The sequence below is a fragment of the Histomonas meleagridis genome (assembly GCF_020186115.1).
Source record: "Histomonas meleagridis strain 2922-C6/04-10x chromosome Unknown contig_68, whole genome shotgun sequence".
In the NCBI taxonomy this organism is placed as follows: domain Eukaryota; phylum Parabasalia; order Tritrichomonadida; family Dientamoebidae; genus Histomonas; species Histomonas meleagridis.
The window spans coordinates 449,767-468,406 of NW_027150909.1; the positions used below are offsets into that span (position 1 = coordinate 449,767).

The window sequence follows — 18,640 nt, forward strand, 5'->3', positions numbered from 1 at the left end:
AGATTTGTTGAGAGTTTCTTCAATTATGCCATTTTTGACAAATATATCAATATCAAAGTATTTTTTCAAAATGTTTGAAAAATATGTTCTTTGAATTTTTTGTTTGTTATTAAAATCATGATGTACAATTATTGTAGATTCATTATTTGGTAACAAATTTAAAAGTAATTCATTGATAAACAAAACTTTATAATTATTGTTAAATCTTTGAAATTTTTTGTTCATAACTTCATTAATTGAAACATCCCTATCACATTGGTAAGTCAACCTCTGCTTGTTTTCGTGGTTTTGTATTTTTAATATTTCTTTTTGAATGATATAAGGTGTAATAAGCTTTGTATCGGTTATCAATCGTTTCATCATGATCAAAATGCTGAACAAAAAAAAGATTTTCATGTTTCAGCTTGCAATATATATATAGACCTTTACCAAATACACATCGGCCATCACAAAAGTTTAAAATCTCACGGTTAAACTCTAAAAAACCTGTTGTTATATTGTCGTTTTTCAATCCAGTTTTGAGGTATTAGAATTGATCTTTTTAAGACGACAATCAAAGATAAGGCTTTAAAACATTATGAATACACTTTTAAATAACATAATGAATATATGTTATAGAACGGAATTTATGCTTTAATTTGATATGTCGTTCATGTATCTAAGATGTTCTCATCTTCATAAAATTTATCGTTTTTTATCGACATTGGAAATTCGGCTATTTCATGTTTTTAAGTTTATTATTTTATTTAAAATAAACATAACATAAGAAGTTCTTCATCTACGAATGCTTTTCAATGCATCTTTGATCTAAATAATAATTTTTGGCTTTAAGATTATTGAATCAAAGTAAAGAAAAGATCGTCCAATTTCATTTAATCGTCCAACATTTAATGTTAATGTAATTATAACCCAAAATTATTTTGCGTTGTTCAACAATACTAATTTTGTTATATTAAAAGGCAGTAATAATAATTATATATCTTCAAAATTTAAAATATATAAATAATTGAAATCATTAAAAAGTCAAAACGATATTATCGTTAATATGATTTCATTTTATTTTATACAACAACAAAATAATTTGTATATAAAAATTAAATTAAAAAATTTTATTATTACACAGTTTATTCATAGCCAATTGTCTTCATCTTCTTTCACAATATCTTCAACTAAACTATTTACTTCTTCGATTTGCTTTGTACTTGATGTCGTCGTATCTTTGAATTGTAACTTTGATTTCGATTTTTCTTTCTTATTATTACTTTTCACTAAAAATATAACAATTCCAACAATGACCAAAACAAATGCAAATGATCCGCAAATAATTCCAATCAAAACATTTGTCGTAATTCCATTTGTCGAATTTTCATTGGAAGTGTAAAACATTGTAAAGAAATTGGAATAATAATTACAATAAGTCGAATAAATAACAATCGTGTAATTGTAATAAATAAATTCTGCTTCAATATATGAAAATGTCGAATTATTTATATATAATGAAAATGTTTTCGTTTTTGTTTCATAAATAGTTAATGAATGTGTAATTGATAATGTAATTGTTAATGTATATGAAAATGATAATGAAATATCACTTTGAAGTGATGCAGTAAATGTATTCGAATTAGAAAATGTATTCGATTGACTAAACGAATTTGATTGTGTGAGTGTATTCGATTGACTAAATGAATGTGTTGGAAGTGGTTCGCAGGTTCCTTCTGCGTTTTCTTTATCAACATCTAAATTTCCAAATTTACTTCCTACATATGTTGAATATGTGATAACACTTGTTGATACATTATAAAATGCATTTACTCCAATATCTGGTTCTGAATATCCATAATAATAAATACATTGAAGTTGATAACAATTACCAAATGCTGAACTTCCAATTTCTCTGATTCCATATCCAAGTGTTAATGTCGTTAAGTTAAAACATAATGAAAATGCTGAATTTCCTATTGCTGATACTGAATTTGGAATCGTAATGTTTTTGATTGATGAACACAATGAAAATGCTCCACCACCAATTGTTGTAACATTTTCTCCAATTATAATCGTTTCTAAATTAAAACATGACATAAACACATAACCTCCAATATTTGTGACTGAGTTATCAAAATCAACTGAAACAACTGAAGGCCATCCTGAAAATGCATTACTTGGAATTTCATAAATATTTTCACTGATAATTATATATTTCGATATATTTTGATATTGAGAAATTTCATTAAATTCATTTGAATTTATGATTGTAAGTGTTAAATTATCTTTATTATATATTTGATAAGTATTCATGAAAAACATAACAAAGTTTTTTTCTTTTCTTTTACTTTCAATGTATATTTGGTCGTTGATATTTTCTGAACTGAAATTGTGTTTTTCTGATAAAATTTGATATAAATAACCGGAAATGTCATTGAAAAAATGACGGTTAAATGAAGTAAAACATTGAATTTAGATGATCGCTCTTCTTGAATAAAGGAAAAGGATGAAAATCCCCAACGTATTACGGATGTATAACCGTGAGATTTGTCCAGGGTTTGTAGAGGTATATCTCTTTTAACAATTATGCTGGTTTTAATGTATCTTTTTGTAACAATTGGAAAATCTGATTTTGAAAATTTAAGCTTGTTATCATAATTACCATGTCCTAATGATGCACATTTGCTGTTAGTCATGTGGGTTAAAAATAAATGGTTTATCAAAACTTTGTAATTATTGATAAATATATTAAAGTTTTTTCTCATAGTTTCAAAAATTGGAACTTCAGCATAGTGTGGATGAGTCAGCTCTTTGCTGCTGTTGTTGTTTGATATATGTAATATTTCTATTTGGGGGAAAAATGATGCCTTTAACATTGTGTCAGTTCTATATTGCTTTGCTAGATTCGAAACGACAAGTAAATGAAGGATTTTCATGCTTCAAGCTGAAATATAGTTGAAGACTCGTACTAAATACGCATCGGCCAATACAAAAGTTAAAAATTTCACGGTTAAACATTAAAAAATTGTTGTTTTATCGGAGTTTTTCAATTTGCCCTTAAAACCTTTGAAGCAACATTTAATGATAACAAGAAAAGAAATGCTCACAATGCAGCACGACCACTTTTAAATAACATAATGAATACGTGCTATAGAGCTGAATTAGAGCTTCATTTTGGTATGTAATTCATGTCGTTCCATTTTACTGTTTGTATAAAAATGGAAGTTTTTAAAAAGTTAAACAAATCTCTCCGTTTTGCCAACAATTTTTGATGAACTGATGTGAACGAATGAATAAAAATAATCATCTACAATATGTTAACAAAGAATTAGAATTACTTGAGAAATTATTTTCTTTATCTTTAATTTCTTGGATTAAAAAAGATTTTGTATTTTTTCTTCATCATAAATTTGTATTTCTTAAAAGAATTAACTTGATGTTTTTTAATATAAAATAAAGCTTTAATTAATAAAACGCATTTCTTCAAAATTTAGAATGCTTTATGTGTTCAAAAAAATAAATAGATTAGAATATTTTTGGAGTGAAAAATACTATATAATAAAAACGATACTGTTTCTAACTATAGTTGTTGCTAGAAAATGGATCAAAATGAATACATCATACTTTGAAAAAAATGTATGTCAATTGTACATTACTAACATAAAGGAATAAATGTGTTGTTACATACAAAATTCTTCAAATTGTTGAACATTTTAGCAACGTATAGATTGGATTAAGAACCCAGATTGAGATCATGTGATTTTGAAAAATATTTTTCAAATCATGCACTTGACATATTCAAAAGTAATGGTTTTACGTTTGTGCAACATGAATAGATAATCGGCGGTATAAGAAATTTGGTGTGCTGAACAAGGGATTTTTTTTGAACGTTTAATCCCTTGGATACTATCGGCTTTATGAAAAATGGAACAGACTTTGTCAAACAATATCTTTTTTCACATGGTTTGTTTATGTCTAAATAACCGTAAAATTGCTTTTTATCCAAAATAATGGATCAATCCCCAAATTCATTCACTCAATATGGAAACTCAAAGGAACCACAAATAATAAACCTCAAAAAAGAGTATGGATCGATTATTTCTGGATCTTCTTCAGAATCACATTCAGTAATTATTCTCGAAAAAAATATAAGTCTTGCAATCGGGGATAACAGCAAACTCCAACTAGGTATAGGAAGTACCGAAAGTACTGTAAATGAATTTACTCCTGTTAAATTGGAGCAAAATTTCAAATCTGTTGCATGCGGCCAAGATTTTACTGTTTGGCTAACAACAGAAGATAAGCTTTTTGGCTCAGGTCTTTTATTCACACAGAATAATATTCCAACCCAAATAGAGAATCTTACAGCAAAATATATAGCATCATATAACAAATCTTTTGCAATTATTTCTGATGATAGTTCAGTCATTTATTGGCCTGATTTAAGTAACTTTTCATCTACCATTACTCAGCATTTTGATTCAGAGCCAAAAACGGTTTCTATCGGTAACGGATTTGTATCGGTTTTACTTGAAAATCACACTGCTTTTATCATCAAAGAAGACAGAAATATTTCACCCATTATAGTACCATCAATTGCACTTAAAGGCGGTAATTTATTTAATGAAGTTAAAAGTTGTGCCAATTATACAGCTGTTATCACAATGCAAAAAGAGGTTAATATATTTGGAACTCTTGGTGAATACCATCAAAAAAGGTCATCCATTCCAATCTTTGATGATGAGCCTCTGCATGTATTTACTTTTCCTGATTATTGCATTATAATTGATACTGATTTCAGAACGTATTCGTTTGGCAAGAATGATTTTGGACAAATGGCAATTAGTGGAGTCGACAGATGCTATCAAGCGATTGCAACAGAGTACAAGTTTCCTGTTAAAGAAGTTTTCGGATCTTCAAAATCATCATTTTTCGTGCCGTTGATATTAAATAGAGATCTGGTCAAATATGATCCTGAAGACTTGATAAAAAAGAAGAAAAACGATGATTTGTCATTAACAATTGAACATGGAAATCATCGAAAATGAAAGTTGCTTTTTTATTGGAATAAAAATCATATGGGTTACTTTGTTTATGTTAAAATTTTAACAAAAAGAAATGATTTTTGACAATTAGAGCTTAACTCTCGACATAACATTATTTAAATGATAAAAATGATGTTTAAAAGCACATTTAATAAAATCATTTATAAGGAAACTACTTCCAATTACATTAATAGGTTTTTCCTAAATTGAATCAAAAAAAATACGCTCAAATAATATAGGAGTTCCTTAATAAATCTAACATTGAGGAAAGTTTACAAACATAAAATAAGTAATTTTTAGTATGGAATTTGCTGCAAAAAAAAAAAAATGTTCGTCCTTTAAAATATATTAACGGTCCCAAAAACGTTAATATCATTTTAATTTGTCAATGTTTGTTCGACACATTTCTGAAAATGAATGATAACGAAAACGACATTTCACCTACATATTCTCGATCATCACATCAAGGACAATCTTTTAATTCATGGCACCCTACAAATGTACAGCCTAAGTACTCTGCCATTTCAAAGCAACAGTTTTTCCTTGAGAATAATTCAAAAAATGTTGATAACATTCAATTACTAACAACAGAAAGCGTCTTCCGGGAAATGTGCCCCTGCTGGAAACCAGCACCACCTGGTACAATCTCTATTTTTGAAAATCAAAATTAAATAAAACTATACTTTACGTCAATTTTCTGTTATTCCAAGCTTTAAGTCTTCAACCTAAAGTGGCTTAAACAAAATACAAATCATGAATTTTATAAGGTCTTATTAAAATAAATTTATTTAAATGCTTTTTAAATTTAAGTTACAATATCATAAGATGTCTTCATTTCATGCGAAAGCTGTGTATAAAAAGAGAAATGAATTATACAAAAATAACAAAATAAGGAAATTAATATTCCGAGATAAAACACAGCTTTTCGAACAAGCTATGAGCTCACATTACATGCTTCTTTTATTTTATGATTAATATGAAACCAAGTAAGAAGTTTGGTTTGGAAATGATATCATTTCATCGAAAAAGGGTTATTAAATATTTTTTCGAAATATTTGTGTCATTAAGTAAAAGTATGATTAAAATAACGCGAATATCACATAATGTTTTATTGTTTTACAACATTTGGAATTGTTTAATGTTCGAAACATCTTTTCTTTTATTTTACGGTTATCATTCAATTCGAATACTTTTTCAAGTATTTACTGTAATTTCAAATTATTCTGCCGTTTAAAATTTTACCCACAACCCCCTTGTAAAATGGAAGACCTCAGGGGCGGAACATTTACTATATCTCCATCCCTGCTTGGAATGAAGATCAACAAAAAGAAGCTCAATATAAAACCAAAAGAAATAGAACAGACTTCCAACATAATTCCACAAATTTTATTTAAAGGAACCTCTGTGTACGTTAATATCAGTGATGAAAAATTAAAAAATCAGGTGATTCATGTAATGAATAATGTTGGTGCTAGCATCGTCGAAAATTCCATGTTTTTAGCAAATATAATAATTTCTGAGAAAAATATTTCTCTTGGTGATCTCCCAAAATCTGTTGGCAGTAGAAACATAGCTGGCCTCTCAGTACTCCCAAAAGTTGTTTTACTCAAACAAATCCCATGGGTTTTGGAAAGTCCAAATTTTGTCCATCAGGAAATTATCCATACAGAACCAGAAACACCGGCTCCTAAAATACAAGAAATAGGGGCCAATCCACAACGGTTAGTTATTTGTGATACATTTCATAAATATCGACCCGACATTTTAGATTTTACCAAGCGGCAATATCCTAAAATTTATATACAGAAAACAAAAAATCCGAAATATACATATTCACCATTCATTCCTATTCCATTTAATGTTGATGCAGTTGTAGAGAAAATCAATGATGGATTAGGCAAACCAGTGATTACAAATGAAGGTCCAAATGATCATGGCTACTGTGAAATATGCCAGACGAAATTTGAATCCGCTGCTGGCCATCATGCATCCTTTGATCATAAAAGGAATGCAGGCAGCTATGCGTGGAATGAGTTTGATGTCCTTGCCTCTATCCTTTTCAAGAAATCTTGTTTTTGCGAAACGCAAACGAAAATCACCAAAATAAATTTGTTTTGAATAGTCAAATCTTTTTCACATGTGTAAACAATTCAAAAATGCGTATCGTTTGTATCGTATTCAGAATAATTCAGAACGAAAAAGTGGAAACAGTTCACTTCAATGTTTTGTTTATTAAATTGTTCATTCTTCATCATGTTTGGATTTCTTGGATTCAGAAGAAGAAGAAGATGAAGAGGATGAAGATGAAGAGGACTTCTTCTTTCCTTCATGGTCTGAAGAATCCTTCTTATCTTCATGATCTGATGTGTGATTTTCCTCTTCGGCTTGGCGTTGTGCTTCTTCTTCCTGAAGGCGCTTCTCTTCTTCCTCTCTCTTTAATCTTTCCTCTTCCTCTTGACGGAGTCTTTCTTCCTCTTCTTTCTTTAATCTTTCTTCCTCTTCTTTACGAAGTCTTTCTTCTTCTTCCTTTCTTAATCTTTCTTCTTCTTCTTTACGAAGTCTTTCTTCTTCTTCTTTCTTTAGTCTTTCTTCTTCCTCTTTACGAAGTCTTTCTTCTTCTTCCTTTCTAAGTCTTTCTTCCTCTTCTCTCTTCAGTCTTTCTTCTTCCTCTCTACGAAGTCTTTCTTCTTCTTCTCTCTTTAGTCTTTCTTCCTCTTCCTTTCTAAGTCTTTCTTCCTCTTCTCTCTTTAATCTTTCCTCTTCTTCCTTTCTAAGTCTTTCCTCTTCCTCTCTACGAAGTCTTTCTTCTTCTTCTCTCTTTAATCTTTCTTCTTCCTCTCTACGAAGTCTTTCCTCTTCTTCCTTGCGTAATCTCTCTTCCTCTTCTCTACGAAGTCTTTCCTCTTCTTCTTTACGTAATCTCTCCTCTTCTTCCTTTCTAAGTCTTTCCTCTTCTTCTTTACGTAATCTTTCCTCTTCTTCCTTTCTAAGTCTTTCTTCTTCTTCTTTACGTAATCTTTCCTCTTCTTCCTTTCTAAGTCTTTCTTCTTCTTCTTTACGTAATCTTTCCTCTTCTTCCTTGCGTAATCTCTCTTCCTCTTCTCTACGAAGTCTTTCCTCTTCTTCTTTACGTAATCTTTCCTCTTCTTCTTTACGTAATCTTTCTTCTTCTTCCTTTCTTAATCTTTCTTCTTCTTCCTTGCGTAATCTCTCTTCTTCTTCTCTACGAAGTCTTTCCTCTTCTTCTTTACGTAATCTTTCTTCTTCTTCCTTTCTTAATCTTTCTTCTTCTTCCTTGCGTAATCTCTCTTCTTCTTCTCTACGAAGTCTTTCCTCTTCTTCTTTACGTAATCTTTCTTCTTCTTCCTTTCTTAATCTTTCCTCTTCTTCTTTACGTAATCTTTCTTCTTCTTCCTTTCTTAATCTTTCCTCTTCTTCCTTTCTAAGTCTTTCTTCTTCTTCCTTGCGTAATCTCTCTTCCTCTTCTCTACGAAGTCTTTCCTCTTCTTCCTTTCTTAATCTCTCTTCTTCTTCCTTTCTGAGTCTTTCTTCCTCTTCTTTACGAAGTCTTTCCTCTTCTTCCTTTCTTAATCTTTCCTCTTCTTCCTTTCTTAATCTTTCCTCTTCTTCCTTTCTTAATCTTTCCTCTTCTTCCTTTCTGAGTCTTTCTTCTTCTTCTTGACGGAGTCTTTCTTCTTCAGCCTTGCGTTGCGCTTCTTCGTCTTCTTTATCATCATCATCAGATGAGGAGGAAGATGAAGAAGATGAAGAACTCTTCTTTTGTTCTTCAGCTTGACGCTGTTCTTCTTCTTGACGAAGTCTTTCTTCTTCCTCTCTCTTTAATCTTTCCTCTTCTTCCTTTCTTAGTCTTTCTTCTTCCTCTTTCTTTAACCTTTCCTCTTCTTCTTGACGACGTCTCTCTTCTTCTTCTTGACGACGTCTCTCTTCTTCTTCTTGACGACGTCTTTCTTCTTCTTGACGACGTCTTTCTTCTTCTTCTTGACGACGTCTCTCTTCTTCTTCTTCTTGACGACGTCTCTCTTCTTCTTCTTGACGACGTCTTTCTTCTTCTTCTTGACGACGTCTCTCTTCTTCTTCTTGACGACGTCTTTCTTCCTCAGCTTGGCGTTGAGCTTCTTCTGCTTTATTTCCTTCATTATCTGAAGAAGAACTCTTCTTTTCATCTTGTTTAACTTCTGGAACCTCAGCATTTCTTGTTTCTACGTTTTTAGCTTTGTCTTTTGATGAGGATGAAGACGAGGACGATGAGGATGATGAGGATGAGTGATTCTTCTTCTCTTCAACTAATTCCTGATTTTTATTTTCGACATCGGATTTTTGATTTTTCTCCTTTTCAGAATCACTTTGTTTTTCTACAACTTTAGGTGTTTTTGTTGCACGTGGAAGTGTTTGTGCACTTTCTCGCCCAACTTTGGATGGCCCGCAACCCATACTTCTTGTGGTCAGAACCGTTACAGTCAAAATTGTGTTGAAATGACTTTTTGAACATGATTGAAAAAGCTTTTTTTCAAAACCTGATCTTCTCGTCCCAAAAACAAACGTTAATATTAACCTGATAAATTCTTAAACCGGCTTGCATCTATGTTCAAAGATTTGAGGAAAGAGGTTAACGTTTAAAAGAATTTGAGTGAATAATTTGTTTTTTTTTCAGAACTTAAAATCATTAATTTCACAATATATTAGTACTTCAAATAATAATGGCTACCATAGCTAACTATCAAAAATTTGTCTTTTTAATATTAATTCTATGCTATGGAATGGAAATATTTAGAAAGATTTGTGGAAAGAAAATTTCCGATTGGTCCAATCAAAAAGTTGATCTTGAAATTGGGGTACTCCAAATAGAAGCATGGACTTGAAAATTGTTTTATTAGGCTCTGCATTTGTTGGAAAAACATCTGTTGCAAATCGTTACTGCAATGGACAATTTCAGGAAGAAACCCTTTCTACAATTGGTGCTGGATTTTTCACACATTCATTAAAAATTAATAATATCGAAGTAACAATGATGCTTTGGGATACAGCAGGAGAAGAAAGGTTTCGATCAGTTGCTCCATCTCTTCTTCGCGGAGCAAATGGACTTATTCTTGTTTTTGATCTTACATCAAAAGGTTCATTTGAAGAAATTGATATATATATGGATATGTTTCTTGATGTTTGCAAAGTCGACATGAAACAAAACGCTCCCGTATTACTTCTTGGAAACAAAGCTGATTTGCCAAAAGTTGAAATTTCTGATGACGCAATTGAAAGATGGAAGAGCAAAAATAATGTTGAACTATACTACCCTGTATCTGCAAAGACAGGGCAAAACATTGAAGTTGCAATTGAAGAATTGGTCAAACAAATAATTATTCCTAAGAATAAGCCAGAAGAGCCACCAATACAAATATCTTTAACTGTTGAAGATGGAAACAAAAAGCAATGTTGTTAAAATAATGATATAGTATAAGGTTTTTACTAGAATTAAACTTTTTTTGTAAACATTTTATGCAAATGATCCTTCAAAAAAAAAAAAAAACATTTACACCTTTAATTTCATTAATGTATAATAAATTATGATAAAAATTTTTTTGTTTCTTGTTAAGAAGAACGTTTGATGATAAGAGAGACCGTTAAAAAAATCTAGATTTCAAAATAAAATTAATATTTTGAAAGAATCATTTCCAATTGGTATTGATCTTGGCACAACATATAGTTGTGCTGCTGTTTTCAAAAACAACGAAGTTAAGGTTATACCATTTATAATTAGTGACACAATTCCATCTATTGTTTTTTTCTCCGGAGACAAAATATATGTAGGGAAAGCAGCAATGGCACATTTATCCGATAATCCATCCAATGCTCTCTTTGATTCCAAGCGTTTAATTGGTAGAAAATTCAATGATCCAGCTATTAAATCAGATATCAATCATTGGCCATTTAAAATTACACACGATCGATCAGGCCGCCCAACATATCGAATTGAATTTCTAGATAAAACCATTAAACTATATCCCGAAGAAATCTCCTCACTTATTATATCTCAAATCAAAGAAAATGCCGAAAGCTATCTTCAGGTGCCTGTCACTGAAGCTGTCATTACAGTTCCTGCCTATTTTACTGATTGGCAGCGACAATCCACCACTGATGCATGTAAGATAGCCGGGATCAATGTATTACGTATTATCAATGAACCAACGTCGGCAGCCATTACCTTTGGTTATATTAACAATTTTATTGGGGAACGTTATGTTTTAGTATATGATTTAGGTGGAGGCACATTTGATGTTTCACTCTTAAAAATTGGCAATGGCAAATACAAAGTCATTGCTACTTCAGGCGATACACATTTAGGTGGACAAGATTTTGATAATCGTCTCTTCGATTATTTTTGTGAAGTATTTCGAAAGGAACATAAAGAAGACTTACATAAATCACCATCGGCACTTCAGCAATTACGAATTGCATGTGAAAATGCGAAGATTAACTTATCAGAAAGACTTGAAGCAACTGTGTATTGTTCGCAACTATATAATGGCCATGGTATCTTTACAAGGATTGAACGAAAACAATTTGAAGAATTAAACAAAGATTTATTTGATTCGACATTAAACATAGTACAAAAACTTCTAAATGATAACCAAATAAATAAAGATGAAATAAATGACGTAATATTAACAGGAGGTTCAACTAATATACCATATATCATTAACATGTTAAAGAATTATTTTGGAGATAATAAAATAAAAAGAAATTTAACATCAAATATAAGTCCTGATACTTATGTGGCTTCAGGCGCTGCTATTCTAGCTGCGATAATTAAAGGAAATAAGTCTCAACGTATTAGAAACCTCGTTGTAGATGATGTAACGCCAATTTCTTTGGGAGTGAAAATATACGATGATGAAATGGATATAATTGTTCCATGTAATACACTAATACCTACACAAAAATACAAATATTTTACAAATGAAATCGATAACCAAAAAGAAATTTGTTTGGAAATTTATGAGGGTGAAAGTAAATATGTAAAGGAAAATAAGTTATTGGGAAGTTTTAATATGAAATTGCCGCCAGCAAAAAAGAATTCGTTACAAATTAAAGTGATATTCAATATTGACGAAAATGGAATTCTAAATGTTATAGCTGAAGAATTGTCAACTGGAAAAAGTAAAGGAATCGAAGTCAAAAGTAATAAGGGAAGGCTTTCGGATAACGATATCAAGAAAATAAGTAAAAAGGAGTTGAACAAGCTGAGAGACGTCGACGCGAATAAGAAAACGAAACCTAAAGCGGAAAATGAAAATATTGAACAAAATCAACAAAATGACGAACAAAATGAAGATAATATTCAAATGCAAAACACTGAGCATAATACGAAAGAGGAACAAAATCAAAATAATGAACAAAATGATCAAATACAAAATAATGAACAAAATGATCAAATACAAAATAATGAACAAAATGATCAAATACAAAATAATGAACAGAACGCAAAAGAGGAACAAAATCAAAATAATTACCAAATACAAAACAAGGAAAATAATGAACAAATACAAAATAATGAGAATGAAAATAATGCTACAACACAAAATAATGAAAATGTTCAACAAAGGCAAAATGAAGATGATACACCAATGCAACGCAACGAACAGAATAAGCAAAATCAAAGCAACGTTCAAATACAAAATGATGAACATGTTCAACAAAGACAAAACGAAAATGATACTATAAACCAAAACAATAAGCAAAATGAAAATAGTAAACAGAATGAAACTAATGAGCAGAATAAGCAAAATGAAAATGAAGAACAAAATCAAAGCAATATTCCAAATCAAAATAATGAAAATAATATACAAAATGCAAATGAAGAGCAAAGACAAAACTTTGAACAAAAGCAAAATGTTGTTCCAGCACAGAATAATGAACAACAGCCGCTTTACAATGAAATTCCAGGCGATAATCCCAATACTGATTGCATAATTTTCTAAAAATTATATTAATCCTATAATTATATTTTGTTTATCATAAGGAAAAATTCATAATAAATTCATATTATTAAATATTTGGCCATGTTTGACTTCCTTTTTCCTTTTTCTGATGCTTAACATGGTATATTCCTGAAATAATTTGTTAAATAAGTTCGAATTTTCCATTTAAATTTTAAAATCTTTGTTAAAAATTTGAGAAAATACATCCCATCATAGTATTTTTTTTACAGTACAATTTTAAAATTATATGATGTGTATGTTGTATTTATATAAAATTTCTGGATATTTTAAAGAAAATGAAAAATTTACATCAACAAATGATCTATTGAATTCAATAAAAATTTGATATTCACACATATTTTTAATGCTTTTAATATTATTGAAGTTGTCTACATGGTGGATACATATGTTCAAACAAAGAAAAACAGCAACAAAAACAGGGATCAAAAACCGTTAACGTATACCAGACCACATAAGAGGAAAAAATGTCTTTAGAGATTCAGAGGATGATTAGAGATCAAGCAAATGAGACTCGTGATGAGCTCAATCAAATGGTTTCATGGGAAGAAGAAATACAATTACGTGATGATCAATTAATTGCACTAGCTCAAGAAGGAAAGTTTGGATATACTCCACCAGAAACAGGAAGACTTAAAAACAGCACAGGTACATCCAGTCAACCAAAGAAAGTTCAAATCCTACCAACTAATGAAGAAAAAGAGCAGCCAGTTAAATCTAGCGAGCATAAACCCTCACCTGGCAGAGGCTCAGCACCACGTAGCTATGAAGATTGGAGTAAGTTGGACGCCAAACTTAAACAAGCAGAAAATAATGAAGATTCTGAAGATCCAAAAGAAACTGCCGAAGAACATAGAGTGAAGGGCAATGACTACTTCAAAAAGAAAAAGTATGAACTTGCTATCAAAGAATATACAGCTGCGCAAAAACTTGATCCCTCCAATGCAATCTATTTCAACAATCGTTCTACTGCATACTATCAAATATCGAACTTCACTGAAGCTGAGCGTGATGCCACAAAGGCAATAAGCCTTGATCCTCGATATACCAAAGCATTTGTTCGTCGTGCTCTTTGTCGCGAAGCACTTGGAAAGCTTGAACTTGCATTACAGGACTTCGAAAGTGCGAACGAATTAGAAAAGGGCATAGATCTCGTCAACAAAAAGATTCGCGATCTACGGACCAAACTCGGAATATCAGCAGACGGCAGAATACGACAAGTCAACGAGCCAAAGGTATCCATCATCGAGGAAACAACCAAACAGGATGTGCGCAGCAACGAAAAAGAGAAAGCAGCTACAAAATCAAAAATTGTCATCGAAGAGGATAAACCAATTTCCAAACCAAAAATTGTTATTGAGGAAGATAAGCCACTTAACCCAGCCAAAGTTGTCGTTGAAGAAGATAAGCCACTTAAGCCAGTGAAGATCGTTGAAGAAAAACCAGCTAAAGTTGTTATAGAAGAAGAGAAGCCAGCAAAGGTTAGCATTGTTGAGGAGAAGTCACCTAAAGTTGTTATAGAGGAAGAGAAACCAGCTAAAGTTGTTATAGAAGAAGAGAAACCAGCAAAAGTTACCATTGTTGAGGAAGAGAAACCAGCAAAGGTTGGCATTGTTGAGGAGAAACCAGCTAAAGTTGTTATAGAAGAAGAGAAGCCAGCGAAAGTTAGCATTGTTGAGGAGAAGTCACCTAAGCCAGCTAAGGTTGTTGTTGAAGAAGAGAAGCCGGCGAAAGTTAAAATTGTTGAGGAGAAGCCGGCGCAGCATAAGGAAGCCGCCAGGCCGCAGCGCAAGCCGCGCCCAGAGAACATCAGAGTGCAGCACCCAGAGCTTAGTTCGCCACGCAGCAGCGGCGGTGCCTCCACAAGTAAGAAGCGCTACGGCGCGTGGATGACAATGATGCAACGCGACTTCCAGCCGCGCCTTGAATCTATGGAACCTTCTGAGATAAACCGATCGTTGGGTTCTGATATCAATGCTGAGCTCATTCTGAAGATACTGACAGCGCTAAGGAACATTGATCAACACAAAGCATTCGAATTTGTGGAGCAAATAGGAAAACACAAAATGATAAAACTCGTGTTCCTCGACAAGAATAATATGAAACTAATTAACCCAATTGTGATCGAAATCATTGAAGATTCGGGAGAAGACGAAGCGAGAAAGAACTCTGTGCGAAAGATTTGGAAACTTGATTAAACATTTGTTTTCAGCTCATTAATCGTTTCTTGTAAAAGAATTTCCTTTTAATACAGTTCGATAACTATAATCAAATAAATATCCCTATTATGTTATAACATTATTAGGATTGTATCACCATCTGTACACAGATAATCGTCTTTACTTGATATTTTTCGATAATAAATAATTGATTTTCGAATTTATCCCAAAATCTGGTTGTATAATATTAATGAATAATTATAATTTTGAAATTAGATTTACTTGAAGAATTTAAACTACAATACAACAAAGAGTTTTGATTATTTTTTATACCCTCCAAATGATGATAAACTTTTTTTTTTAAATATTCTTTATATTTACATAAATGTATACTTAAAAAATGTAATGAAAACAAAAATAAATGCTTAGTAATTTTTACTTAGTGAATTTTGGTTCAGTTTGAAGAAAATAGGTGTATAAAAAAGAAATTATCTTATTGTACAAAAACATGAATTTAAATTATCATATTCATGATAACTTGTCAATTCAAACTATATAAATAATGTACCAGAGTAAAGAATCTTCTTTGATGAAATTTATATACTCTTTGCTGACATTTAATTCTACAAGTCTAAATGAAATTTAGGAATTATGTTCGATGCACTCAAAAACATAATAAATTACTGCCTAATTCATTTTTATTCGGTAAATTTTGGTTCAGTTTGAAGAAACTCTGCATCATGCCCAGTTTTAAGTGGTTCCTTATTTTCTTTAGTTTGGATACATATGATAACCAAAGGTTCAGTTCCAGTATTCTTGTAGCATCGACTAGCTCCTGTACCAACACGGATAACAGATCCTTCTTCGATTGGGAAAACAGTGTTATCAACTTGATATTCTCCTTTGCCTTGAATAACAATATATACTTCTTCATTTTCTTTATGAGAATGGAAAAATGAAAGTTGAACACCTGCAGGAATGGATGTATATGAAATTTCAGATCCTGTTAAATGAAGAGCTTGTTGCAAGAAAACTTTTCCTGGAATTGGTTGTCCAAAACCTGTGAAAACATATTTTTCGATTTCAGATACTGGACCTACATTGACAGCAGTGTAATTGCTTCCTTCGGAAATTGTTTTGATCGACATTAAAAATAAAGTGAAGTTATGACTCTTCGTTCATGATTTGGAAAGTGTGCTATATTTTTTCAAAAGTTTACGATTGGTCGGATAATCGTTTTGAATCAAAATTTCTATAGTTTATCACGCTTTAAGGGGTTGTTTTCTTTGAGCATATCGTTTATATTTTTTGTGATTATAGTCAAATATTTATTTCTTATATACACATGATATTATTTAAAAGATAAAATATTTAAAGTTATGGGAAAATAATTTTTATTAATATTTTTTTTTTTAATGATTCTAAAACATTTGTTCTAATTGAAGTAACTGAGACACTAATTAAAGCTTTAATTGATGATGTCCATTGAGAAAATTTTCAATTTATTTTTTTTACCTTACTGACAAAATAAGTGCAGGTGATAAAAAATTGTAATCAAACTATCTTTTAAAAAAACATATCATTATTCATGTATAAGTAATTAAGAATGCAATTCACACATCTACGTTATGTTTTATAATTACTAAAAACAAGAAAAAATTATCTGTATTATCGATATTCAAAAATTTATATTTTTACAAATTATGTAAATTTCCATTCCGTGTTCTTATAAAAATATCAAAATTTAATAGTTCAACATTTCAATGTTTTAAGTAATTTTTCATGTTTTACTTGAAAGTTGTTACCAGTTTTTCTTTTTAATAGGCAAAAATAATTGATAGATTTTAAAAAGTCATTATTATTTTTACACAAAAGAATTAACGTTTAAAACAGATGTTAGTTTTTTTCCTTCCTTATTCTTTTTCTCTTGGACTTGTTACAATAGAAAAAGATATGAATCTAACAGATGAGTCTCTATACTATCAGACAACTTCTGATAGAGATCCAGATAGTACAACATTTATAATAACAGAAAATACAGATTACGGAGAATGCTCATGTGATGTTACTAATCAATGCGATCCTAATTGTTGTTGTGATCCAGATTGTCCACAAAATATTCGAAATAATTTTGAAAAATGTTTACCTCAAATATCAACAAACTCAATTCAATTATGCTCCGAACTAGATGACGATCAAGAAGGATCACTAGCACGTTGGCTTGTTCGCACAATGCTATGTGTTCATAAAAATAATAATCCTTCTCCAGGTGATTACTATGTACTTACACCAAATTCTATTAGCGACCCACGAGCAGTAAATTCAGAAAATGTTCAATATTCATTTCGTGATATATTTACCACACAAACCATAACCACAGTATCACCTTACAATAATCTCAATCAAAATGTTATTCGTCGTGGATCTGATGGATATTGTGAGTCTCAAGCAGTTAGGTATCTTGAAAGTGTTTCTGAAAGCTGTATTGTTCCAACAGGTATGACAGAAGATTATTGTTTGAATGTTTTGGGTGGTAGCAGCTTTAGTGGATCATGCACTGATGCAAGGACATCCATATCATGGAGTAATGCAAGCTACACGACCCAATCCGGAGCCGGCAACTTCGCTTTTGTTGATTCGAGTTCTATCGGAACGGTTTCTGAAGGTGATGTGATACAAATCAGCATTCAATGGGCTACAAATCCGAATGCTGTTCCTAATACTAATGCTGGATATAAGTTTGGTGACACTGTTGTCACAGGGTCTTCTGGTATTGTTTTGACAGGGCCAAATTCGAATGGTGAATGTGAACAAGGAAATGTACCACTTCAATTTGGTTTAAGCAAAGAATTTTCTTGTAATGTTCCAACAATTGCAGCACAAGGAATGGATTTTTCAAATACAGATTCACCTTTCTATTTTACATATACAGAATTTAATCAGATTCCAAATCAGAACATAGCAAAAGCCATTAACATTTCTCCAAACATTACAGATACATTACAATACTCTTTGGTTTCGCATTTGGTTCAGGAAATTTCTGTCTTTTACAAAGCTGCTGGTTTAAAATCGAATCCACAGTACTACATCGAAGAAATGAACGTGAGATATTACGCATCTTCATCAAACAATGCGTATGCAGGAAATTTAAACTCAACAAAAGTTACAACTTCGGTTTTATTTTATGAATATCCAAATGATGTAAACACAAATCCTCAAAGCAGTGCGAACAAGCTCAAAACATGGACACCATTTGATCAATAAATTGTAATTTTATAATTATATAATATCAACATTTTCAAAAAAAAATTATTTTGATAATAAATTTCTTTTATAAAGCATTTGTTGAATCTCTTAACCCTTAAGAGAAGACTCCCTTGTAGAGGATACAGGTTTTTCTTTGTAAAAATTAATTGTATCTTAACGACCGTTTAAACGCAAA

At 31.1% G+C, this 18,640-nt stretch overlaps 7 protein-coding genes across 7 annotated transcripts; 5 read left to right on the top strand and 2 right to left on the bottom strand.

The window, feature by feature from the left end:
• Window positions 1-3,992: 3,992 nt before the first annotated feature.
• GO595_008497 (protein RCC2-like) lies at window positions 3,993-5,030 on the top strand (the record flags this gene model as incomplete). The annotated part of the gene is made up of 1 exon (XM_067922078.1): window positions 3,993-5,030. The coding sequence occupies one exon, from the start codon at window positions 3,993-3,995 to the stop codon at window positions 5,028-5,030; it is 1,038 nt and encodes a 345-aa protein (XP_067771263.1).
• Window positions 5,031-7,268: 2,238 nt separating this feature from the next.
• Window positions 7,269-9,479, bottom strand: GO595_008498 (uncharacterized protein; the record flags this gene model as incomplete). Its single annotated transcript, XM_067922079.1, has 1 exon — window positions 7,269-9,479. The coding sequence occupies one exon, from the start codon at window positions 9,477-9,479 to the stop codon at window positions 7,269-7,271; it is 2,211 nt and encodes a 736-aa protein (XP_067771264.1).
• Window positions 9,480-9,897: 418 nt separating this feature from the next.
• GO595_008499 (small GTP-binding protein) lies at window positions 9,898-10,482 on the top strand (the record flags this gene model as incomplete). Its single annotated transcript, XM_067922081.1, has 1 exon — window positions 9,898-10,482. The coding sequence occupies one exon, from the start codon at window positions 9,898-9,900 to the stop codon at window positions 10,480-10,482; it is 585 nt and encodes a 194-aa protein (XP_067771265.1).
• Window positions 10,483-10,861: 379 nt separating this feature from the next.
• GO595_008500 (heat shock protein 68) lies at window positions 10,862-13,021 on the top strand (the record flags this gene model as incomplete). Its single annotated transcript, XM_067922082.1, has 1 exon — window positions 10,862-13,021. The coding sequence occupies one exon, from the start codon at window positions 10,862-10,864 to the stop codon at window positions 13,019-13,021; it is 2,160 nt and encodes a 719-aa protein (XP_067771266.1).
• A 485-nt stretch (window positions 13,022-13,506) lies between these two features.
• On the top strand, window positions 13,507-15,237 carry GO595_008501 (RNA polymerase II-associated protein 3; the record flags this gene model as incomplete). Its single annotated transcript, XM_067922083.1, has 1 exon — window positions 13,507-15,237. One exon carries the CDS (start codon window positions 13,507-13,509, stop codon window positions 15,235-15,237), a length of 1,731 nt encoding a protein of 576 aa, XP_067771267.1.
• Window positions 15,238-15,896: 659 nt separating this feature from the next.
• GO595_008502 (cupin domain-containing protein) lies at window positions 15,897-16,346 on the bottom strand (the record flags this gene model as incomplete). Its single annotated transcript, XM_067922084.1, has 1 exon — window positions 15,897-16,346. The coding sequence occupies one exon, from the start codon at window positions 16,344-16,346 to the stop codon at window positions 15,897-15,899; it is 450 nt and encodes a 149-aa protein (XP_067771268.1).
• Window positions 16,347-17,091: 745 nt separating this feature from the next.
• Window positions 17,092-18,462, top strand: GO595_008503 (Tectonic-1; the record flags this gene model as incomplete). The annotated part of the gene is made up of 1 exon (XM_067922085.1): window positions 17,092-18,462. The coding sequence occupies one exon, from the start codon at window positions 17,092-17,094 to the stop codon at window positions 18,460-18,462; it is 1,371 nt and encodes a 456-aa protein (XP_067771269.1).
• Window positions 18,463-18,640: the final 178 nt, after the last annotated feature.